Genomic DNA, 24209 nt, shown 5'->3' with positions numbered 1-24209 from the left:
CAGCCCCTAGCCCAACCCATCCCGGCCCCGATACATCCAATGCCGTCCTTGACTGGATCGGGACCGCCGAGTTGACTTCCCCGCGAACTTTCAAAAACGCCTCCGTGTGTACTCCCTGCGTACCCTCGTAGGTCAGACGATATCGCCCCTGAGGAGGGTGGCACTGGGTAGTCGTTGGTTTCGGTCTCGTGGAATTAAAAGGTCTCTCCTTCCGTCGCACCATCCGATCATCTGACTGAGACGGTGCCAACTGCGGGCCCCGAGAGATTGATTCCCTGCTCTCCTCCCCCTTTTATTATTGCGTGTCCGGAGGCAGCCGATGACCATGTGTTGTTGGCATTCCTGAATAGCGACCGCCTGCTTCATCCGTTGAACACACGAATTGTAGGACCCATTCACTTACCCGGCGAGCCTTCTGAAGCAAGAGCGGCTGATCGACAAGCAAGTCATGAAAGCTACCCGCATCCGTCATGTCCACCGGCCGCCGGTGTAAAAGGTCAACTTGGGTCATTCCTCCCCGTAAGGTTTGTCCATAAACCCGGTTCTGGAACGAACTTAACCCTACTGTCCGAAGTAAGATGATATCTTGAGGTCGAAGCATGGCCAGCGATCGCCCAAGGTGATCGATCTGCTTGGTCTTGGCAGCCACCGCGCTCCGCTCCGGGGGGAAGCCAAATGTTAACCCCAAACCCCGTCCTCGTTTCGTCTCCAACAACCATCTCAATGATGTCGAATTCGGTCTTCCACTGTCGTGTCACCACACGACGTGGTGGTTGTATCGCAATGATGCCCACGATTAGATTCACCGTCATAGTTTGCGGAACGATTGATTCGAGGTAGGTTGCTGTAGGAATGTCCTGCAGGTTGCAGATTGGACCACTCATTCTGAACGATGTTTGTAGTCTAGCTGCGTCGTCCTCTTCTTTCTCTCCTTGTGAACTGATAGCGGAGACCATGCTGTTCGAGGCTGTCCCGCTTTCCTGAGTAATGTATTCGAGTTCGGAGACATTGACCTCGGAGGCTTCGTGGACGACAAACGAATGATTGTAGAATTCTGATAAAACCGAATCTCCATCTGTTGATATGTCACCAGTGGTGACTAGTTGGTTCGTCGTCCAAAAGGTTGGGTCTTCTGGTCCGTAATAGAAAGTAGTATGAAAGTGGTCTGGCTGGCAGCTTGGCAGAGGTTGGAGAATTCTCCATTTCACAGAGGGCGGGTCTGGCCCAATCGATGTCTGCAGACAGTGGTTCAAGTTCAATTTGTGGTCAGGGATTTCGGGATCTTCAAATGGCGGCAGGGAGGTGTCAAGAAGTTCATCATTTTCCCAATCTAGACTGCTGGGCAATGGACTTCCCACTAGAAAGATCGTCTTTGGAGCCATTCCGCCTCAATGTACTCAGGAAAGCTCGGTGATAGTCCTTTAGGTTCAGTTCTTGAGTCTCTTGATGCTATGCAGGCCAAGTTTCTCGATTCATAATTTCATTGCTGAATGGAATCCGGGTGATTTGGGGGCTGTGAAGCTGAAGCTGGTGTCACGGTATGAAACCAACCAGCAGGCATTACAGACGAGAACTCTAGGTTGTCGGCAATGGTACTTTGCTGCAGAGTGGTTGGTGTTTCAACTAAACTTGGAAGTTCAAGCTCTGAGGAGGACTCGGGACTCGGAGGTTCAAACTTGGAACCGAACCATGGGCCACCGTATTCGGTATGGAGTGTCTAGACTCGGAGCCAACCTTGGAAGTTTATATAGAGGTAGTAGTACCTATGCAAGAAAATCAGAAAGCTCAACATATCACAAGGAATTCAATGTTCCAGCCTAGTATCCAGGTACAAATTTATTGATGCTTCTATTGCTCTCATATAGGCAAATGATTAAATAAGTCTAGGAAAGCTGGCTGGTAACATGCTCACTAATAGCTGAACCGGCCCTTCCGCCAAATGTTATACACCACGTGATCTAAGGATATTCAGACCGCCCAAAGTGGCAACCGACATTCGCCGCAGCAGCGGAGTAAAAGCCATCGTCACCGTTCCCCCTCCCCTTCGCCTCTACTTTTCAATCAGAGATAGCCGTTGGCTGAACCTAAAGACATCTGTTTTTGTTCATTCCCCTCGGTCATCATACTATTCCCCCCGAAGAGCAGATTCTTCCTTCTCACGCGGCCAAGCGCCGCCGTTCATCGGACAACTATGGCCTTCCAAGGCCTTCCCCGGCCGGTGCGAATCATCCTGACCTCCTCTCCACCATCTGGATCCCCATCACTAACCTGTGCGACGATGATTTAGAATGTCACTGCTGTGACATCCGATCTCTGGCCCTCCATGTCTAGTCTTTTCACGGCTTCCTTGAAGCGGTCCGGCCGAACTCCGTCTCTCGCCCGCGCTTTCGCAGTCCCGGCCACTCGTTCCATTTCGACAGTGTCACCCTTCCGCTTCAAATCGTTACAGACCGCACCAAAACCACAAGGTCTGTCACAGCTCCAACAACAGAGGTTCATATTTGGAGGCTCTTCGCAGAATCTACTGGCACAGAAGGAGAAGACCGCGAACAACAATCCGAATAGCGCCAATGCCCAGAATGCCTTCTACCAAGCTCTTCTGCGTGCAAACATGCCCGCGATCGTCGTGGAAAGATATCGAACCGCTCAATTCGCAAGCAACTCTACAACAGAGGCCATCTTCACTCAAGCTCTGCAGCGCGTCGGTGGTGCTGAGGCCATCGGTTTTGGAGCGCAGACCCAGGGTCTCAAGTCTGAACAGCTTCAGGCCGTTGGACAGGCTGTTGCTGCGCAGAACGGGGGTGGTCAAATTGGAATGGCAACTCGGCAAACTGGCACTGGCGCGAAGGAGGCCCCTCTCTACGTTGTAGTGGATGAGTCTCTGAGCAGCGTGGTTTTCCGCTGGGTTAAATTTCTTTTGATCTTTGGATTTTTCAGCTATCTCTCCCTCGTTGTGGTTACCGTCTTGATCGAGACTACCGGTGTTATGAAGAACCTTCGCGGCACACAGACCAACGAAGCCCAGCCTCAGCAGCAAACTGTGCGGTTCAGTGACGTTCACGGTTGTGACGAGGCCAAGGATGAGCTCCAGGAGCTCGTCGAGTTTCTTCTCAACCCCGAGCGTTTCTCATCCCTGGGTGGTAAGCTCCCCAAGGGTGTTCTTCTGGTTGGTCCTCCTGGTACTGGTAAAACCCTGCTCGCCCGTGCTGTCGCGGGAGAAGCCGGTGTCCCGTTTTTCTACATGTCTGGCTCCGAATTCGATGAGGTCTACGTCGGTGTTGGCGCTAAGCGTGTCCGCGAACTCTTCAGTCAAGCCCGTGGCAAATCCCCCGCCATCATCTTCATTGATGAGCTGGATGCCATAGGTGCGAAGAGGAATGAGCGTGATGCTGCCTATGTCAAGCAAACCCTCAACCAGCTGCTCACCGAGCTTGATGGCTTCTCTCAGAGCAGCGGTGTTATCATTCTCGGCGCTACCAACTACCCCCAACTGCTCGACAAGGCATTGACCCGACCTGGTCGATTCGACCGCAAGGTCACTGTCGGTCTTCCTGACGTCCGCGGCCGTATGGATATTCTTCGACACCACATGAAGGATGTTCAGATCGGCACTGATATCGATCTTGCTGTTATCGCCCGTGGCACTCCCGGTTTCTCTGGTGCAGACCTTGAGAATCTTGTCAACCAGGCTGCAATCCACGCCAGTCGTGATCGCAAAACTAAGGTCGGCTCTTTCGACTTCGACTGGGCCAAGGACAAGATCATGATGGGTGCTGAGGCTAGGAGCCGCATCATTCAAGATAAGGATAAGCTGTCGACTGCTTACCACGAAGCCGGCCATGCTCTTGTTTCCTACTTCTCGCCTTCCTCTACCCCCCCTGTATAAGATTACTATCGTCCCTCGTGGCATGGCTCTTGGTTTGACTCATTTCCTGCCGGAAATGGATGCCGTCTCGCGTAATTATTCCGAGTTCCTGTCTGATATTGCTGTTGCTATGGGTGGCCGGGCTGCCGAGGAGTTGATCTATGGCCCGGAGAATGTGTCGAGTGGTATTTCTGGAGTGAGTTTTCCATATGTTCTTTCCTCAAAAATCCACCAATAGTACTAATAATTTTCATAGGACATCCAACAAGCGACCGAGACAGCTTTCACCCTGATTACACGTTTTGGATACTCCAAGAAGCTCGGCAACGTTGACCTATCCAGCAACTATGACAGTCTTTCCTCCGAAACGAAGCAGGAGATCGAGGGCGAAGTCCGTCGCCTCGTCGAGGAGGCACGGGATAAGGCCACCAAAATTCTGACTGAGAAGCGCGATGAACTCGAAATCCTGACCAAGGCTCTGATCGAGTACGAAACCCTCACCAAGGACGAGATGGAGAAGGTTCTTAAGGGAGAGAAGCTCGAGGGCAAGCTTTTGGCGTCCCCCAGTGCGCCGCTAAAGTTGCCAGAGGCTCTCCAGGTCCCTAACCTGAACCCCACTGGGACTGAGCAACCGCCCACAGCGGCGGACTAAGCTCATATCCATCCCGAGTCTTTATTTCATTTTCATTTCTGCTCTGCGTTTTGTGTCTGATTAGGAACGGGTCAGTTGTTCCCTCATTGTGCATTCCCGGATCGTTCGGGCGTCTCTACTGAAAATACCATTTTTTATCCCTTTCCCGCTCCGCTCCCCATCTTTGTACCTTTTTTCCTTGTGTGTGTTTCTCCCTTTTTGCTCTCCTTGACCCCATTTTGTATTGTTGTGTATATACACACTCTGTATGCCTACTACACCTGCACGCAAATACTATCATTTGTGCTCAGTATTTACCACTCAACCGCCAAACTGTAAAGCCTGCATCGCTACCGCTACCGCTATCGAAACTGTCTTATTTCAAGCCTTCATTAGGCAATAATCAAGACTGTTGATGTCTAGTACTCTCCTATGCCTTCAAGCTTGATTCCGAAACTTCCGTCTCCTTGATAGAGCCCCCCCACAGTCCCCACTAAGTGATGTCATAAACCTCTGGCTGCCGCGACCCCTCAATTGATGCCTGGTTCAACATACCCACGATGCAGGGCAGAGAGTAATCACATCATACTAGTCCTAAACATTGGCATGATGCAGAGGTGTTGTAATCTCTGAGTCCGAGTCTGCGTTAGAGGTGGAGCCAGTCAAAATTCGCTTTCGGTGAACCTGATGGTGGAACTAAAGGTTTTACAAGGTTGTTAGGCCAGTTACATTTGTAATGAAGAATTAGGTGATTTGGAATTTTTTTAATTCATTTTCTCCTTTGTTTCTAGTATATATACATATTATATATATATAAAGAACAGAAGATTGTTTCCATAAGAATCCGGATGGTATTATGTACACAAGATAAAAATGCATCGTCGACGCTTGGTCGACAGTCCACCGCCAAAGAACGCGAAGAAAAGAAGAATTCGAGGCCAAGGGAGTAGAAAGAAAAAAGGACGGAAAAGGTGAAGAGGTGAAATGATCAAGAACCCAGCTCACTCCGAAAAGTAGAGCTGGAGAAATGTAAAACACAACCGTCGTCAAGGTCATGAGGCGGGTATGTAGCGCAGCCTCCCAAGTCGCTACGCCAATCGGCGCACCTATTAGGATAGCGAGGCTATCTAAGAAGTCTCTAAATATGTATAGTGGAAGATGAGGGTGAATGTTTGTCCCGGTGCGCACTCGCAGGGATTGGAAAAGGTGAAGGTCACAGCCGAGGAATCCGAACGGAGGGGGTGTAGAATGAAAGGCCATAGAGGATGATGGGTGGATGAATGGGTGGGTTTTCGGTCCTCGTTTGAATGACAGACCTCCGGGGAGGATGGCAGACCGGCTCGTGGTCGTATCCCGTAGGTATAATAGGTAGGAAGGGTAGGGAAGTGGATATGGCTGGTGCGCGCTTTAAATGTCGTTCTCGAATAGCTCTTTTTGACGGTCAAAGTCGTCGTCGTTGTCGTCGTCGTCGTCCGACTCAGGCTGGTCGTTCATCCAGCCTCGAGACATCTCAACGGCCTTGGACCACTTCGAGTACATGCGTGTACTGGCCTTCGGCGAGATATGTGGGGTGAAGGTGGCGCGGTTGGCGCGGTTCATATGCTTGAGATCGGAGAAATCTTTCCACACATCGATGGCGAAAGCTGCGGCAATAGCGGCGCCGAGTGCAGTGGTTTCGTGCATAGCGGGGCGCTCGACGGGGATTTGGATGATATCGGATTGGGTCTAGTAGAGAAGGAGAACCGTCAGTATTCGAAAATCCAGTCAGATAATGCAAAGGAAATGAGTTCTTCTTACCTGCATGCAAATGTCGGAATTACTCATGCCACCGTCCACGGCCAACTCTGTTAATTTCTTGCCACTGTCCATCTCCATGGCGTCCAATATAGCCTTGGTCTGGAAGCAGGCGGCTTCCATAGTTGCGCGGGCAATGTGACCACGCTGAGTGTGGTGGGTAATGCCCCCTATAGAACGGTCAGTTGGTTCCACTTAGACAAGGTCACAGGAGTATAGATACTTACAAATAGTTCCTTGAGCATCATCAATCCAGTAAGGGGCGAAAAGACCACTGAATGCAGTGACGAAAATACAACCTCCGCTGTCCGGGACAGTAGCAGCCAGGTCGCTGACCTTACGGGAATCGCGGAAGAAACCCATGTTGTTCATTAAGAAAGATACACCACTTCCTGCCACGGCAACACTGCCTTCCAGGGCATACACGGGTTTGCGATCCCGGCCCAGCTGGAATCCAACCGTGCCGAGCAGGCCATGCTTGGAGATGACGGGCTTTTCGCCCACGTTGTAGAGAAGGAAACAACCGGTACCATAGGTGTTCTTGGCGCTTCCTGGGGTGAAAGCACAGTGGCCGACCAGGGCGGAGGCTTGGTCACCCAGACAGCTGGTGATGCGGGTTCCTTCCAGGGGACCCTCGTAGACTTCACCGAAACCTTCCTTGTCGGCGGAGGGCATGATTTCGGGAAGGCGGATTTTCTTGGGATCAATATCGAAGAATTTCAGAAGGGTATCGTCATATTTGAGAGTTTCGAGGTTCATAAACATGGTTCGCGAGGCGTTTGTGACATCGGTGACATGGCGTTTATTCTGGACCCCGCCGTTCAGGTTATAGAGGAGCCACGAGTCGACCGTACCAAAGGCGGCGCGGCCATCGTCATAGGCTGATCGGACATCCGGGAGGTTGTCCAGCATCCAGCGTAAGGTTACGGAAGAGGGGTATGTGGAGAGGGGCAGACCGCACAGGTTAACCAGGTTATCGGCCCCGGGTTTCTCCTTCAGTTCGCGCACTAAGTTCATGGTACGGGTATCAGTCCAAGTGATGGCGTTATGCAAGGGTTCACCAGTTTCCCAATCCCAGACCAGGACGGTCTCTCGTTGAGTGGTGATGCCGATGGCTTCGACGTCGGATCGTGAATGGCCCAATGCTAGGAAAGATTTCATGGCCTCTTCCATACAGATGAAAACCGACTCCACCAACTCGTAGGGATCTTGTTCGTGCCATCTGTCAAACAGCAAAAATATTGTTAATTGGGCTGTGCTAAGCAGTCATTTGCAGTGTGGCGTGTTTGCTTGCTGGTTGAGCTAGATGGAAGGGAGGGGTTGAGAGAGTGGGAGTGGGGGGGGAGGGAGGGGAGGGGGAGGCAAAACCTACCCAGGATGTTCATGAATCTGGCGAAACTCGGTTTGATATTTGGCGATGGGCACCCCCGTGCAGTCGAAGATAATAAAGCGAGTACTAGTGGTACCCTGATCAATAGTACCGATGAAGCGTTCCTTCAGGTCATCCCCGCGTCGCTCTTCGTCCTGCAAGATAGCGCGTTCACCATCATCGTTCTCTTCGGGTGCTGTAACCACCTCGATTTCGCGACCGTCGATCTCGTCAATGTCGTTCGCGGGCTCGGAGTCGCCATCCACACTGGACTCGTCAAACTCGAAGAACGGGTTGCGCATTTTTTCTTCTGTGTGATGTGGTGGTGGTGGTTGTGATGGTGGTGGATGGAGAGGGGGGGGGGGGGAGGCGGATGTGGGGGTGAAGAGAGAAGTTGAATATATTACGCGGAGAGAGAGGCAGAAAGAGAGAGAGCGAGAGGGAGAGGGAGAGGGAGAGGGAGAGAGAAAATGAATCTACAAGTGGCGGAGAGAGTAACTCTCAAGTTGCCCCAAGTCCACAGGGCCAAGGCAGGGCAAGAGTGGAGCGCGTTGACGTACGAGGGGCGAAGGCAAAAAGAGAGCTCTCTCTCTCTCATTTGGGTCTCTCCAGGTTGACCTACCTTTTTATCCAACAAAGTGGATCGACATTTGAACGCGAGTGGGGGGTCCCCCAAATCCGGTTCGGGGGGGGGTTTTTTTTCTGATCAGAAGACCTCATCACTCCCCACTTGGCCGTGCATCATTTGTGGTGCATCATCCTTTTTTTCTTTTCTTTTTTCCGTTTCTATTTTCATCTATCGGAATTCTTATCTGCGGTATGTATACTCCGTAGGGTACTATACAGATATCTCAGATCCTGGATGGGTATCTTGCGGAGTCCGGAGTACCACTACTAGTACTAGTAGTAATCCCCCCGCCTATAATTGCCCTCTATTGCACGGAGTATATATTGAAGTATAACCACCACGGTATACTGCCAGTGCCCCTAACCACTGACAGGTAACTCTCCTCTGTGAACTCCCACCCAATGCAATTGTCCCCTTAATCAATTCTCTGGAAGCAGTGGATATCTATCTGCCCCGTCGATCGCACACATGACACGATCCATTTTTCCCCTGCGGTCCCTTTAGTTGGTTCTAGACCCCCCTTTTTTCCGATGGCTGTTTCTTTTCCTTCTATCGAACGAGCTAGTCCCCTCTGGGTCACCTTGCGCTACTCATCTGATTCATGGAGAATTCATGGAGAAATGCGGAACAATTGTTGGCTGAAGAGGCTGGAGACTGGAGATTGGAGGTGGGAGGGGAAACGAAACGAACTACCCGGGTAGAATAAAAACCTTGGAATCAAAAGAGAAACCACTCTAGTCGCAGCCAAGAACAACCCTCGAAGCCTTCTTCTGCCCCTGCCCACCCCCTTCGAACCCACTTTACGCCTCCATAAATCAATTTTTTCTCCAAGACGGTGGAAGTCTGGGAAGTCTGGGCAGGCATGCCCCGGCCCGAGTCAACAGCCACGATGGCTCTATAGATAGACTCGGATTCCAACCAGATCCCCCGGGTGGTGACGTCTTAGCCTTAGTCCTGATATTAGATGTAATTGAAACCTTCGATCCAACACTCTGGAAAGGCTAAAAAGAACCGGTTCTCCCCCCAAGCCCAAGACCAAGACCAAGACCAAGACCAAGATCCTAAGCCCCCCCTCGCACCGCGGGGAAAAGGGAACCGTCGCCTGCCAGGGACGGGGACGTGCACTGGGAGCAGATCACGCGAGGAGTGGGCGACGATCCGACGGGAATCTGGCGCGTACGAGTACAGAGTACTCCGTACAGCAGGGCCTCTATCGCAACCAGAGAATGAAGAGGGGCCCGTTATGCACCAATTTTAACCAGTCAATGGGCCACCCATTTTTAAAGCCCTCGCTCTACCTTCCTTCCGTTGCCAGCCACACCCAAGGGTTGACACGCTAGATCCGCCCAGATCAACTAGATTGGGTTTCCATTTGCCCCCCCTTCTCCCCTCCTTCCCCCCCCCCTCTCCGTACTCTGGCTTCCCTTTGGTAATGCAGGTGACCCCGTGGATTCGGATTCGCGGAAGACGGGAGGATAACCTTGGTTTTAAGCTAAAAGCCGAGCCGATCAACGTAAACGTAAAAATTTGCTAGCTTAAAAAAAATTGAGAGATTAGCTGCTACGTCCAGGCACACTACTCGTACAGTACACACGGCTCTTGGACCCGGGAGTCGGGGATCGTCGTTGGCAACCGGCTTCGGTCCTTGCAAACTTGAATGGGGACCCGATCGGTCACGGCAACCCGCTTTGCTTTTTTGGTTCCCCCTCAAGTCAAGTTGATTTCTTTCAAGTGCCCAGGTGCCAGTGGGAGTACGAGTATGCTTTTGGCAGCCTAATCCGGGTTAGTACCATTTGGCCTGCCGCACGTGGGTACACTCGTCAATCTGGCCCATTGACTTTGCAGCTTTTTATAATTAGAACTTGAACGTCATGTCATGTCAATGTCATGTCCGGTCATTTCAGGAAAGACAAATGGAAACATATATTTTCGAAAGTCTTTTTGGGACACTCCAATTCAAACAAAGGAAATAAGCAAGCTTTCAGCCCTAGTGCGTTCTGCGTATATTCTACATGAAATCACGGGGAATGCAAAAATCGAGAGAGAACACGGGGGCTCCCACCAATCAGCCCCTCCCCTTCAACACAACTTCAAAACATGGTTTCGTCCGAATTTACTCCGAGTCCTCGACCTCAGCCTTGCGGCGGGCATCGGCCTCCTCCTTCTCCTTCTTCTGCAGGAAGAGCAGAGCCTTGACCTTGTCCGAGATGGTGTGTTCGGTGCTGATGGTCGACTGGATCTGCTCACGGCCGATCAGGGTGGCGACGATGGAGGCACCGACAACAAAGGTCAGGACGAAACGGTACATGCCGTACCAGTGGGGAGCACGGCCAACGGCGGCAGCGCGGGCGTCGTTGTAGTACAGGAAGGTGAAGGCAAGGAACTGGGTGATCAGGGCGTACTCAGTGGGGAACAGCAGAGTAGGCCAGGCCACGGCAGGAGCGATCACACCGGCGGCGTAACGGCGATAACCGAACTTGCCGCCGTAGCCAGCCCACTCAAGACCCCAGTGGATGGCACCAAGGAAGGAAAGGATCTATAAGAGAGTTTAGCGGGTGGGGATCTCCAAATGTGATGCTGACGTCAAGATATCTACTTACAACGGCACCGTAGGTGACCTGGAGGGGCTCGATCATGTGCAGGAGCAGCTCAGCGCTCTGACCGGAGAAGATCAGTCCATCGCCGAGGGAAGCGGCGCGGTTGATCTCATAGGAGAGGTAGACAGTCTCCAGAGAGGTGGCCACGTAGGGGATGACACCGGCCATACCGAGGTAGAGAGCCTCCTTAGGGACCTCAGCCAGGCTGAAAGTATCCTTGATGACTTTCTACAATGAGAATTTCTAGGTCAGTCTCTGCTCCGAGGCAATTGATTGAAGAAATGAACGCATGAGGTTAACGTACAGCCTCTGACTTCATACCGGCCATCATGTCGACATCATCGTCATCCTATATCGGAGGTTAGTCAATTGATCAGTGGCATGCCGCGCGGGATCGCGCAGGAGTCTTGAAGCATCTCCTACCTTGCTGGAAGACGAGGCGTGGCGAACAAGGGCGGTGGTGACGGGCTTGTGAGCAGCGAGCGCGAAGTTGGACTTGACGGACGGGCGGACCGCATAGCGGGCGGACGAGGTCAGCTGGGCCTTGAAGACCGGGTTGACCATGGTCGAGCGAGCCACGGAGGCATTGGAGCTCGAGATAGCCCGGAGCATAGAGCGGGCGGCGGTGGTACGGTACAGCATGGCGGGGGATGGAGGAAGAAAGAAGCTTTTCGTGTGCAGTCGGGTTAGCAAGCCGCGCGGGAACGAAAAGCCTCGGGTATGGCTAGATAGGCTAGTCAACTCACCCAATTGGCCTAAAAAGAAGCTGAAGAAGAGGGTGAAGAGTGGAGATGAGGGTGTTAACCCAGAAAGAGACTCGAGATCGAAGTCGGGGAGGCCGTAGGTTTCCGAGACGGGGAGCAAATAGGAATATCCAGAAATGAAGTGACTTGGGGAGGTGCCCGGCATTCGGGTGGGCCACAGGGACCTGAATGGCAGTTTCCCGCTGGCGGCAACTTGACACCTGAGGCAGGAACGATGGAATTTCCCCCCAGATGCCGTGAGAAACACGTGACTGCAATAGTTCAGTGCAGTTCCAAGCTGCACGGGACTGATGTCACTCTGCGTGCACACCAGTAAACAAGCGTATACTCGGGTACAATACAGGAGGGGGTTGGACATTACGGAGGAGATGAATATGCTAAGGATCGATTGTTATGGTTTTCTCTAAATTTCTAATGTTATTTTTTACTGCCAGTATAACGAGGTCTCCATTTCCTGTAAATATTTGTATTCTTTATGGTAGCTACAATGGTTAGAGTTGGAATACACTCCCAGGTTCATTCTTGGCAGTCACGGGAGTGCTTTCCTCCCGCCCCTCGTACTGCAGCTTTACCCCCCCCGTACACGCCGCCTTTGCGTAATAGATAACCAAGTGGACGGCCCTTCTTGAACCACGCAATCAGGGCCATTGGCTTGGCTTCCATACCCAACATTTACTTGCGATCCTCTAGGTCGCTTCCTCAACACCCTCCCGTCATTCTCACAACACCCTCACACATCCTGGACCCTAGCTTCTTCGCTCAGCTTGAAGGTGGTTTCTCCGCCTCGATATCGCGTGCGGCCTACCCTGTTTGGATGGCTTAAATTACTTCGATTCGATCAGAAAGAAGTCCTGGGGTATTGTGAGAGCTTACCTTGTCCCCTTCAACTAGCCTCATTGAATCGCATCACTAATAGGCCTGTCATTCAAGAGTTAAGATCGCCTTTCATTAATCTCGATCCACCCTATTTAACGACATCATTACCGGCCATCGAGCCCAACCACCTGGCCCGGTCGACGGCCCCATCTAGCAATCATGTTGGAAGGTGTAGTTGCCAATCTGCTCAACCGCTTTCTGGGCATGTACGTGAAGAACTTCGACGCGACACAGCTTAACATTGGAATCTGGTCGGGCGATGTCAAACTACGGAACCTGGAACTGCGCCGGGAAGCACTGGATCAACTACGCTTGCCCTTGAACGTTGTGGAGGGTCACCTCGGACAACTCACATTATCGATTCCATGGTCAAATCTGCGGGGTAAACCTGTCAAGGTCGACATCGAAGATGTCTTCCTGCTCGCAGCCCCAAAGGAGGATGCGGAATACGATGCTTCAGAAGAAGACAGGCGGGCGCATGCCTTGAAGATGGAACGGATCGAAAGCGCCGAAATTCTGCGCGACCGCAATGCCGAGGGTATGAGCCAAGAGGAGCAAAGACGAAACCAAAGCTTTACCCAAAGCATGGTGACGGCAGTCGTCGACAACCTGCAGATCTCGATTAAGAACGTCCATTTTCGATACGAGGATTCTATCGCCTGTCCTGGCCATCCGTTTGCTGTGGGACTGACTTTGAAGGAATTGAGTGCTGTCAGCACTGACTCCGAGTGGAACCCTACCTTTATCCAATCCACCTCCGATACAACACACAAGCTAGCCGTGCTCGGTGCCTTATCAGTGTACTGGAATACAGACGCAACCCTGTTGGGAACTGGAAGAGGTTCCGATATTGGCGCTGAAGCTCAAGGAATCAGCCATGACGACTTGATGACAAAATTGCGCGACGCCATCGACAATGGCGACGGAAATCAATACATGCTTCGTCCCGTTAGCGGTCGAGCTGGACTGGAGATGGACAAGTCGGGGAAATATGACCGTCCTGCCATGAAAGCGCGATTGCTATTTGATGAGTTGGGCTTTGTTCTGGACGACAACCAGTACCGCGATGCTTTGATGCTGGTAGACCTCTTCCATTACTTCATCCGCCATCAGGAGTATAAACGATTCCAACCCAAATGCACGGTCAAGGAAGATCCTCGTGCCTGGATGAAGTTTGCTGGAGATGCAGTTCTCAGTAAGATTCATGACCGCAATCGGCGATGGACCTGGGATTACGTGAAGGAGCGCAGAGATGATCGTATCGCGTACATCAAATTGTTCAAGAAGAAGAAAAGAGAAGAGACATTCACTCCAGAAGAAACAGAAGAGCTCGACAAGCTAGAATGGAAGCATAACTATGAGGATATTCGATTCTGGCGATCGCTGGCTCGCAACCAGCTTCGCAAAGAGAACGTCGGCATCAAGAAGCCCGCCCAGCAGCAGAGCTGGGGCGAGTGGATCTGGGGCAGCAAGAAAGAAGAGTCTGAGGAAACCGCCATGACCGACGAACAGCGACAGGAGCTATATAACGCCATTGATTGGGACGAGAAGAAGGCCCTATCCGAAAGTGTCGATGTTCCCAGGGAATGGGCCAAGCTGCAAATAAATTGGAGTCTTCGTGCTGGTAGCTTTACATTAAAGCAAGATCCGCATGGCGCTGCAAATGAAGTTATGAAACTTGTTTTCGACAATTTCCGCGCGAAGGCTCTTCAGCGACCGGACTCATATCTGCTTGATCTTGATCTTGGTGGATTGAAGATGTATGATGGCACCACTGCCGGGACTCTTTATCCGCAGATAGTCAAGGTCAAGGACTCAATTCCCGAGCCGAAAAAGGCCTTGGAGCAGGATAACGACGACGACGATGACGATCTTGCCTCCCAAGCCAGCGCAGATGACCTGGAAGACGAAGACAGCCTGTTCCATTTGCAACTGGAGAAAAATCCCCTCGAAAGTGACGCAGACTCAGCGGTCAAGGTTAAGCTGAAGAGTATTGAGGTCATCTACAACCCGCGATTCCTCGTGGGAATTGTCAAATTCTTTGAACCACCCGAGCGGCATATGGAGTCAATTGGAGCGCTTCTGGACACTGCTGGAGCTACAGTTGAAGGTCTGCGGCAGCAAACTCGAGCAGGTTTAGAGTTTGCACTGCAAGAACACAAAAAGGTTGATGCACAATTCGATGTGCACGCGCCTTTGATCATCGTGCCCGAGAGTATCACACAGGAAAGCTCGCTGTGTCTCATCATAGACGCTGGTCATGCAAGTGTCAACAGCGAACTTGTCGACCGACAGGCCATACGAGAACTCCAATCCAAGCAGAAAAAGCAATACGAAGAGGAAGATTATAAGCAACTTGAACACTTGCTATACGATCGCTTCCTTATCAAACTCGATTCCACTCAAGTACTGATCGGTCCTGGTGTGGAAGCAACAAAAGCACAGCTTACCTCCGCCGTCGAGTCCAAAAATTTCCACATTATTGATCGAATCAATGTCGACTTCGTTCTCGAAATGTGCATTGTTCCAAAGGTTACGCAACTCACCCGGACGCGCATCTCCGGAAACCTGCCGGAGCTGCATGCTTCCATGTCTGACACCAAATACAAGGGGCTGATGAAGTTGATCGATATCGCGATTCCGCAATTTGACAACGCCAGCAGCTCTTCGGGTCCGGCAGAAGCGAAAACCAAGGAGGAAGCGGCAATCGCTACTCGGGCTAGAGCAGCTTCATTCCTACCCCCGGCGCAACGGGACCTACCTGTTGTCGATGATGAGGATGAACATGAAGGTGACGCAGAGCATCATAAGAAGAGCCTTGATACACAGAACAATATTCATCGCCGGGATTTTGAATTCAAGTTTAACGTTGGTCGTCTTCGTGGCTCGCTATTCCGGGCAGACTCGCAAGACCCACTCAAAGACAAATTGCTGGTGGAACTGGTTGCTGAGGGCTTCGAGCTTGACTTCTACATGCGTCCCTATGATATGGTAGCCGAGGTCATTCTCAAGTCCCTGAGTGTTGATGATTACATCGAAGAAAACCCACTGCCAGAGTTCAAGCGGATCATTTCATCCAAGGGATTCAATGCGGATGAAGATAAAGATCTTTTCCATTTGAAGATGGTCCGTGTGAAACCCGAATCCCCAGAATTCGAGTCAACCTACGAAGGAGTCGCCATGAACCTCGATATCTCCGTCTCGACCATTAACCTTGTGGTGACGAGAAAAACGCTGCTTACCCTTCTGGATTTCATTCTTCTTACGTTCACGAATCCTGAACAGCCAATCGATCAGGATCCACAGTCGGAGAAGGTCTTACAGGAAGCAGAAAATGAGCAGGAAACACCACAGCCAGCCGGGAAGATTCGTATCAAGTCTAACTTGAAGAGTATTGCTCTCATTCTTAACAATGACGGTGTTCGCCTTGCAACCTTGAGTCTCAACACCGCTGATGTCGGAATCTTCCTCGTTGGTCGTGCTATGACCATACAGTCCCGAATTGGCAGCTTGACTTTGGTTGATGACGTTAACCTGGGTGCTTCAGAAGATTCAGATGTCCGACGTCTCTTGACAATTGAGGGTGACAATTTCGCTGATTTCAAATATGAGACGTTTGACCCTGAGAGCGACACTTACCCAGGCTACGATTCCGAGGTCTATCTGCGGTCAGGGTCAATCAAGATCAATTTCCTGGAAGAGCCGTATCGAAAAATTATCAATTTCCTAGTCAAGTTTGGTAAAATGCAGGCAATTTTCAACGCTGCTCGACAGGCTGCTGCGAACCAAGCGAACCAGCTCCAGGAGAATGCTTCACGTATGCGTCTAGACATCGTCATCAAGACTCCCATTGTTGTTTTCCCCAGAGTGATGACTGACGACCGACCGCGGGACACCATCACTGCCCACCTTGGTGAGATTTACGCCAAGAACGAGTTTGTTCCAATGGACGAGTCCAAAGACAGCCCGGCCGTTAACGTGATCTCCACCGGCGTTCGCAACATCCGCCTCACGTCCAAGTTCCATTTCACAGATGGTGTTGTTGAAGAATTGGATATGATTCAGAAGGTCAATCTAGAATTCAGCATATGTTATTTGGAACATCAAACCAACAATCCTCGTCCAGATATGGAGATCGAAGGTTCCCTGTCTCCAATCAATCTTCGTATATCGCAGAGTCAACTCAAGTTTCTGCTTGCCCTTTCGAAGTCGATACCTGGCGCATTCGCCACCGATGCTGAGCAACAAGAGCTTGAGGCTATGGAATCTCTGCCCTCATCTGTCACTGAGCCCACAAGAGAAGCGACTTCCAAGGCAGTACAAGCGCAAAAAGACCAAGAGACCGACCCAGAAACTGGCAGCGAGACCAAGGAGAATTGGGTACGCCTTGACATGATTTTCAAGGTCGATAGTGTCGGGTTGGAGCTCATCCTAGCCAATGACAACCAACCTGCGGGCCACTTGGAGGATTCTAGTCTGTCCAAATTCTCCCTCAATGACACGAGAGTCAAGCTTCGCATGTTGACCGATGGGTCCATGGAGTCAGAACTCTTGATTCATTCGTTCTCAATTCGAGATAGCCGTAAGCAGGACACGAATAAGTTCAGGAACATCATGTCCCTGATCAACAATGATGTGCAACAGCAATTCATGGCTAGCGTTTCCATGTCTCCTGGACCAGACAAGCATCTCATTGCGATGTTGACTATCGACAGTCCTCGAATCATGTTCGCTTTAGACTATCTGTCTGCCTTGCAGTCTTTCAGCAATTCTGCGTTTACTTCAGACGAGGTCGTGGAAGTCATCGAGGAGGATGCTGAGTCTCCCGAAGAATCAGAGCTTGGCTCCGACGATGCTACATCCCCTGAGGGAACCGAAACTGAAGTATCTGCGGGCGATTCCTCGACTGGAACGACAACGGTTTCTTTCCGAGTCAATTTGGTTGATGCTCAGGTTATCATGGTAGCCAACCCGGCGATCCCCCACTCTGAAGCTATTGTCCTTGGCACCAAGGAGATCCTTATCTCTCATCAGAATGTGTCGACTCTGCAGATCGAAAAGGTTGGCATGTTCCTGTGCCGCATGGATAAGTTTGAGACTAGCCGCCTTCGGATCTTAGATGATTTCACCGTTGAAGTGTCTGTTGATAGTCGTCCACAAGATAAGGGGTCTGCGCTCACCTCGATCGAGGCGCATATTGAGCCTCTGGTTCTTCGGCTGTCTTTGCGTGATATCCTAATGGCCACCCAGATCGTCAACAAGGCATCTGAGATGAGAGCTGGAAATTCCCAGCCCCTTGAGAGCGGAGAAGCAAAGAAGATTACAGATGCCAAGAGCACACGAGCAAGATCTGGCAGCAAGACATCTTCGACTCTGGCCCACAGAACTCGTCGCCGAGTCAGTCAGACAGTTGAGACGCCTGACAAGAATATCGCACCTCAAAGCTCGGCTGTCCTGAAACGCGAGGAGCTATCCGCAAAAATTGATGGCCTTAGAGTTATTCTTATTGGTGACTTGCATGACTTGCCATTACTGGATTGGAGCGTAAAGAAATTCAACGTGGACGTTCGTGACTGGTCTTCCACCTTGAATGTTGATACACACTTCGAGACTTTCCTCAATGTTTACAATTTCTCGAAATCCGCTTGGGAGCCTCTGATCGAGCCGTGGCAGCTGGGATTCCACATGGCCAAAGAAACCAATCCCGATGTTTTCTCCATTGATGCTTACTCCCATAAGACCATGGAGTTGACGATGACGTCGGCCACGATTGCACTGGCCTCCAAATCCTTCCAGTTCCTCAATACAGATGAGGATGTGCTTTCTAAGCCAAGAGGCGCCGATGCCCCTTACAGAATCCGCAACTACACTGGCTTTGACCTTCGAGTGTGGGCCGATGTTAGCGCAGGCGAGGAAGGCCCGGCCGCCAAACTAAGCGACGGCGAGGAATACCCTTGGCGATTCGAAGACTCCACTGCCATTCGAGAAACCCTCACCCCTGAAGGCCACGGTGGAATTGTTGGTGTCAAGCTTGAGGGTAGCGGATTTGACAGTGTCAATCGCATTCCCGTGGTTCGAGAAGGCGAGGTTATCTACGGCCTCAAGCCCAAACGGGATAACATTCTTCACCGACTCTTGGTGGAGGTTACGCTTGGAGCAGACAACGTTAAGTACATCACCTTCCGCTCGCCCCTCCTGGTGGAGAACAACACCCAGATCCCTGTGGAGCTGGGCGTCTTCAACCCAAGCGATGGCCATCTATTGAAAATCGAGAAAATCCTGCCTGGCGATGCGCGACCGGCGCCTGTTGGATCAGCTTATCTTCATTCTGTTGTCATTCGTCCTGACCAGGGTTTCGGTTACGATTGGTCACACGAGCAGCTCTTCTGGAAGGAACTTCTTCGTCGGCCTACTCGGACCGTAAAGTGCGTTAGCGAAGGGGGTCAGCAATCTCCGCCATTCTATTTCCAAGTCAATGCCACCTTCGACAACAAAGACTCTCTTACAAACTCATATCCCTACATGAGAATTCGAATCTTTGCTCCTGTAGAGATTCAGAATCTCCTGCCCTATGACTTCAAGTATCGCATCTATGACAAAAACACTAAGAAGGACTGGACGAACTTCTTGAGGAAGGGCGGCGTGAGCCCTGTGCATGTGGTGGAACTGTCCCACCTCCTCTTGCTTAGCATCGATCTAGAGGACACGGTCTTCCGACAAAGCGAGTTTGCCATTGTCAACGGCAATGCCCAGGATTATCGCAGAGAGCATACCCTGTCATTAACAGATGAGCATGGCCTCCAATTGAAGTTGAAGCTTCATTATTTCAACATTCCTGACAGTGGGGGCGCTTTCAAGGTGTCTGTCTACAGCCCATACCTCATCTTGAACAAGACTGGACTTCCCATGGATATCCAGAGCAAGGCCTTCCTACAGTCTGCGCGCAGTGCCGCAGGCCAAGGAATGAGAGTTGACCCAAGAGAGGGAGGCTGTGCTCTTCCTTACATGTACTCATATGGTGCGGAAGACAAGAAAAACCGGTCCATTCTGAAGATTGGCGATTCGGCCTGGAGCAAACCGCAAAGTTTCGAGGCTATCGGTAGCACCTTTGAGGTTGCTTTCCCGGACAAACAGGGAAGATCTGAGTTCCACTCCGGTGTGTCAGTCGTCGAGGGCGAGGGCAAGTACAAGATGACCAAGGTAGTGACGATCGCGCCAAGGTTCATCTTGAAGAGCAAGCTTAATGAGGATCTCCTAGTTCGCGAACCCGGCTCATCTAGTGTTCTCGAGATCAAGAGTGGAGAGCTAGTTCCACTTCACTTCCTTCGGCAATCAGCAGATAAACAGCTTTGCCTCTGTTTCCCTGGTGTCAACAACCAATGGTCTTCTCCTTTCAACATAGCCGATGTTGGAACCGTTCATATCAAACTGGCCAAGGCCAACCAACGACAGAAGCTGATCAAGGTTGATGTCATTCTAGAGAATGCCACTCTGTTCTTGCACTTTAGCTTCGAGACTCGCAACTGGCCATTCTCGATGCGTAACGAGAGTGACACGGAATTTATCTTCTACCAAGCCAACCCCAACGTGGAAGATGATGAGGAAGACCGATCCACTAGTTGGAAGCCTATCCGCTATCGCCTTCCTCCGCGAAGCGTCATGCCCTACGCGTGGGATTATCCCGCTACCAAGAACAAATCTCTCACCCTCACCTGCCAAGGAAAAGAAAGACGCATCAAACTTGCTGAAATTGGCAACTTGATCCCAATGAGAATCCCACCCCGACAACCTGGCGAGTATCAGAGAATCATCGATATCAACATCGTTGCCGATGGGCCCACGCAGTCTCTTGTTTTGTCTAATTTTAAGGCTTCTAAGAGTCTGTACAAGCAGCAGAAGAGTCAGTCATCACAGACGAGCATGAGCACTGGATTTGAAGTTAAAGAGATGAACTCGGATGTCAACTTCAAAGCTCAACTTCGCCTAGGTGGCATCGGTATCTCCTTGATCAACCAGAACTTGAAGGAGTTGCTCTACTTGACATTCCGCGAAATCGAAATCAAGTACCGGGAGTCAAAGATCTACCAGACCCTCAACACAACCATCAAGTGGATCCAGATTGACAACCAATTGTACGGTGGTATCTTCCCTATCCTTTTATACCCTAGTGTGGTTCCCAAGACTGGGAAGGAGATGGAAGCCCACCCTATTTTCCATGCGATGATAACCAGAGTCAAGGACGACTCGTACGGTGTTTTGTACATCAAGTATGCCACTTTGCTTCTACAGCAGATGACACTTGAACTGGACGAGGACTTTGTTTTTGCTATGTTAGACTTCGCCAAAATTCCCGGTGCCTCGTGGTCTGAACCACAGGAGGGGGTTCTTTGTGATGGGGACCTAAACATCCCTGAGCCTCAACAGAATGACGCCGGCAAGGATGTTTACTTTGAACTGCTACACCTCCAGCCCATGCAGCTCGATATTTCATTCATGCGGACCGAACGCGTCAATGTCGAAGACACCATGCAACCATCAAATCCCCTGATGTTTGTTGTCAATGTCATGACAATGTCAATGGGCAACGTCAACGATGCACCAGTTCGCCTGAACGCTTTGATGCTTGAAAATGCTCGTGTCTCTTTTGGAAGATTGTTCGGCAACGTTCGCGCTCACTACACCCAAGAATTCCTGCGTCAAGTCCATGTGATTCTTGGATCTGCCGACTTTATTGGAAACCCCGTTGGTCTGTTCAACAACATCAGTTCTGGTGTGGCTGACATCTTCTATGAGCCATACCAGGGTCTTGTCATGACCGACCGTCCGCAAGAGCTTGGCGTTGGAATCGCGAAGGGTGCCACAAGCTTCGTCAAGAAATCGGTCTTCGGATTCTCCGATAGTATGGCGAAGCTCACTGGAAGTATGTCCAAGGGCCTGACCGCTGCGACCCTGGACAAGGAATTCCAGGACCAACGCCGATTCTCCAAATCTCGTAATCGTCCCAAGCATGCACTTTACGGTATCACGGCCGGTGGAAATGCATTTGCTACTAGTTTAGCGAGTGGCATTGGTGGCTTGGCACGTCATCCTCTACAGGGCGCCGAGAAGGAGGGAGTCGCAGGATTCTTCAAGGGTGTCGGAAAGGGTGTTATCGGCCTGGCTACTAAGCCCGCAATTGGTGCCTTTGACCTTGCTTCGAACCTAGCAGAGGGAGTCCGCAACACCACCACAGTCTTTGACGCCGAGGGCCTGGATCGTGTACGACTGACTCGCTTCATTGGTATCGACGGCATCGTCCGTCCCTATTCACAACGCGAAGCCCTTGGCCAATTTTGGCTCAAAACGACCGAGAACGGAAAGTTCTTCAACGAGGACTACATCGCCCATTTGGAGCTTCCCGGTCGTGAAATCATGGTCCTGTTGACCTACGTCCGAATTATGCTCGTGCGTACGAAGAAGCTTGATGCGGAGTGGGACATCCGCCTCAAGGACATCCAGACCATTTCCAAGGAACGCACGGGAATGAGTATTACACTCAAGGGTGGTGCCAATGGACCCTTCATTCCTGTTCAGGATGAGAGCTCTCGAAACTGGCTTTACAGACAAATTGCCGTTGGTATGTACTGAATGCCCTGAGTTACCGTGACTTCCCAATGCTAACTAATTTATTTTCGCAGCGGTGAACGCATTCAATGAAAGGTATAACCGGGGATAGACAGGCGCCTTGCCGATCTGTAACGATGTCATGAAAATAGGCCACACCATCATTTGGGCCAAAGCGCACAAAAGAAGGAGAGCCACTCGCTTCACTTTATTCTCTCGGTTGTTTTGTTGGAAATTAGAATGTTCTCCTTCAATTCACGTATATAGTTCGTTCTGCACATTTTGCTTTTATGTTCCTTTTTTGGGTCCGTCTCTATCCTACCTATTCGCACCATACGTATACAAAGCGAATGTCAATATACTTTAGAGGGTTTATAAAATATTGTGAGTAGAAGTACCCACCCAGATAGGTAGTAGGAGTTGTAAGATTCTGATAAGCGGATTCGTCTCTAGTCCGTAATCTCAGGGCTCTTCATAGAATCCCCCCCCCTAAATTCGTCGCAGGCTCGCCGCTAAGAGGATCCAGAAGGGTACTGGGAAATACCGAGTACTTAAGGCTTCTACAAGTAATCAACTAGGATCGAGCTATGCAACTCAACGAACTTGGACTGTACGGGCCGTCGGAAGCTAAGTCGCCCGGATCATCAATAATTTATAATTTGACATCATTTGACTGAATTGTTTCACAAGAACTTGTGCCTACTACATGTACTCGGTTCTGAGTATGAGGATGCTGAGATATTCGCAGATCAATATATAAGTAGATACCAGGCAACATAGTAGTATTAATTTGACGAAAGTAATAGATAGCTTGAGGAGAAGAAGAAGTGACAAAAGCTAGATACAGGTGGATACCCAAGGTAGATACCTAAATTGATGCCATCTTCGTAAGGCAACAAGCACAATATTCAACACTACTCTAGCGATTAGATCATATAGCCATAATTTTGAATCTAATATCATTCAAAGGCAGTTTGGCCGAGTGGTCTAAGGCGATTGACTAGAAATCAATTCTCTTCGGAGGCGGCGGTTCAAATCCGCCAGCTGTCGTTTTTTGCTCTCACCTTCACCTTGAAGGTAAGCTAGGAAGGAGAATAAGGAACCACAACTATACATATACAGATATTGTTGTCTACTTTACGAACTAGAGTTGTCAATATTGTATTGTTGATCCCTTCCTTGCTACAGTACTAGGTTTTATAATAATTGCATGCTTTTGAACGGCCTGTAATGTCATTGAAATATGAATTATAAAGGTGCAGTTTATACTAATTTAGAGCGGGGACAACGGTCATAGTTTTGTCTCAGACATGCTTTGTTGCTGGTAGTATACGTGAGGATGCTCAGATACTCATATATCAAGATACGATGAAACAGATCAGGTAGCGTATAGTAACGGTTCAACGAAAGTAATAGCTTAAGGGAAAGAGCGAAGAAGAAGAAGAAGAAGAAACAAAAGCTAGGCACGGGCAGATACCATCACAGCACGGATACAATAGTAAGGACTCTAGTTCGTTGGGGAAAAAGGCAGCGTCCTAAGGCTTTGTTTATTCATCATCGTATTCAATTGAATCAATATCCATCCGATCACCACCACCTATATTACCATTGCTGGTACCACGACCTTTGCCAGGCTTGGTCGAATTGTAAGGGTCAGCGGGGGGTGTGCCAGTGTAGCTCGCGAGCTGCTGAACGGCTTGGATGATCTCGGTGTAGTACGAGGAAGGTTGAGCTGTGTCGATTGCGAATGTTGTTATTGAGCTGACGATCTTTGAAAAAGCAGCGATCTTGGCGATGTCAGGCTAAATATAGATGTAGGAAAATTGATCTTTGGCATCTCTAAGTGCTTGAGTATCAAGTGAAAGCTTCTATATATCAGGAAGCAGAGGTTTCGGGTGTTGAGACGGTTGAGCATGAGCTTGAGTGGGAAGCTGGGAATGACCGTGCAGCAGGTTGGCTTGTACTTGCTGCTTCCGATAGAATGACTGAAGTCTCTTAAGGGTATCAACTAAACACTGGAGGGTATTGAGTCCCTGAGGGTTGGCACGAATCTGATTAAGATCCATATCAAAAGAGCGAAAT

The 24209-nt window shown here is 50.4% G+C and overlaps 6 protein-coding genes across 6 annotated transcripts; 3 read left to right on the top strand and 3 right to left on the bottom strand.

The window, feature by feature from the left end:
* Positions 1–497: 497 nt before the first annotated feature.
* On the bottom strand, positions 498–1382 carry N7481_005584 (uncharacterized protein; the record flags this gene model as incomplete). The annotated part of the gene is made up of 1 exon (XM_057264803.1): positions 498–1382. The coding sequence occupies one exon, from the start codon at positions 1380–1382 to the stop codon at positions 498–500; it is 885 nt and encodes a 294-aa protein (XP_057122523.1).
* Positions 1383–2191: 809 nt separating this feature from the next.
* Positions 2192–3886, top strand: N7481_005583 (AAA+-type ATPase; the record flags this gene model as incomplete). The annotated part of the gene is made up of 2 exons (XM_057264802.1): positions 2192–2218; positions 2288–3886. The coding sequence occupies 2 exons, from the start codon at positions 2192–2194 to the stop codon at positions 3884–3886; spliced, it is 1626 nt and encodes a 541-aa protein (XP_057122522.1).
* Positions 3887–3908: 22 nt separating this feature from the next.
* N7481_005582 (uncharacterized protein) lies at positions 3909–4517 on the top strand (the record flags this gene model as incomplete). The annotated part of the gene is made up of 2 exons (XM_057264801.1): positions 3909–4061; positions 4122–4517. 2 exons carry the CDS (start codon positions 3909–3911, stop codon positions 4515–4517), a joined length of 549 nt encoding a protein of 182 aa, XP_057122521.1.
* Positions 4518–5903: 1386 nt separating this feature from the next.
* Positions 5904–7961, bottom strand: N7481_005581 (glycerol kinase; the record flags this gene model as incomplete). The annotated part of the gene is made up of 4 exons (XM_057264800.1): positions 5904–6221; positions 6294–6460; positions 6518–7512; positions 7663–7961. The coding sequence occupies 4 exons, from the start codon at positions 7959–7961 to the stop codon at positions 5904–5906; spliced, it is 1779 nt and encodes a 592-aa protein (XP_057122520.1).
* A 2439-nt stretch (positions 7962–10400) lies between these two features.
* N7481_005580 (DUF3429 domain-containing protein) lies at positions 10401–11526 on the bottom strand (the record flags this gene model as incomplete). The annotated part of the gene is made up of 4 exons (XM_057264799.1): positions 10401–10823; positions 10888–11112; positions 11189–11233; positions 11308–11526. 4 exons carry the CDS (start codon positions 11524–11526, stop codon positions 10401–10403), a joined length of 912 nt encoding a protein of 303 aa, XP_057122519.1.
* A 1157-nt stretch (positions 11527–12683) lies between these two features.
* Positions 12684–22239, top strand: N7481_005579 (membrane morphogenesis protein VPS13; the record flags this gene model as incomplete). The annotated part of the gene is made up of 2 exons (XM_057264798.1): positions 12684–22140; positions 22202–22239. The coding sequence occupies 2 exons, from the start codon at positions 12684–12686 to the stop codon at positions 22237–22239; spliced, it is 9495 nt and encodes a 3164-aa protein (XP_057122518.1).
* Between the last annotated feature and the right edge of the window lie 1970 nt (positions 22240–24209).

Source organism: Penicillium waksmanii, assembly GCF_028829765.1.
Source record: "Penicillium waksmanii strain IBT 27052 chromosome Unknown utg000005l:1.0-5232799.0:1.0-5237142.0, whole genome shotgun sequence".
Lineage (NCBI taxonomy): Eukaryota > Fungi > Ascomycota > Eurotiomycetes > Eurotiales > Aspergillaceae > Penicillium > Penicillium waksmanii.
This window is presented reverse-complemented; position numbering and strand designations above follow the sequence as displayed.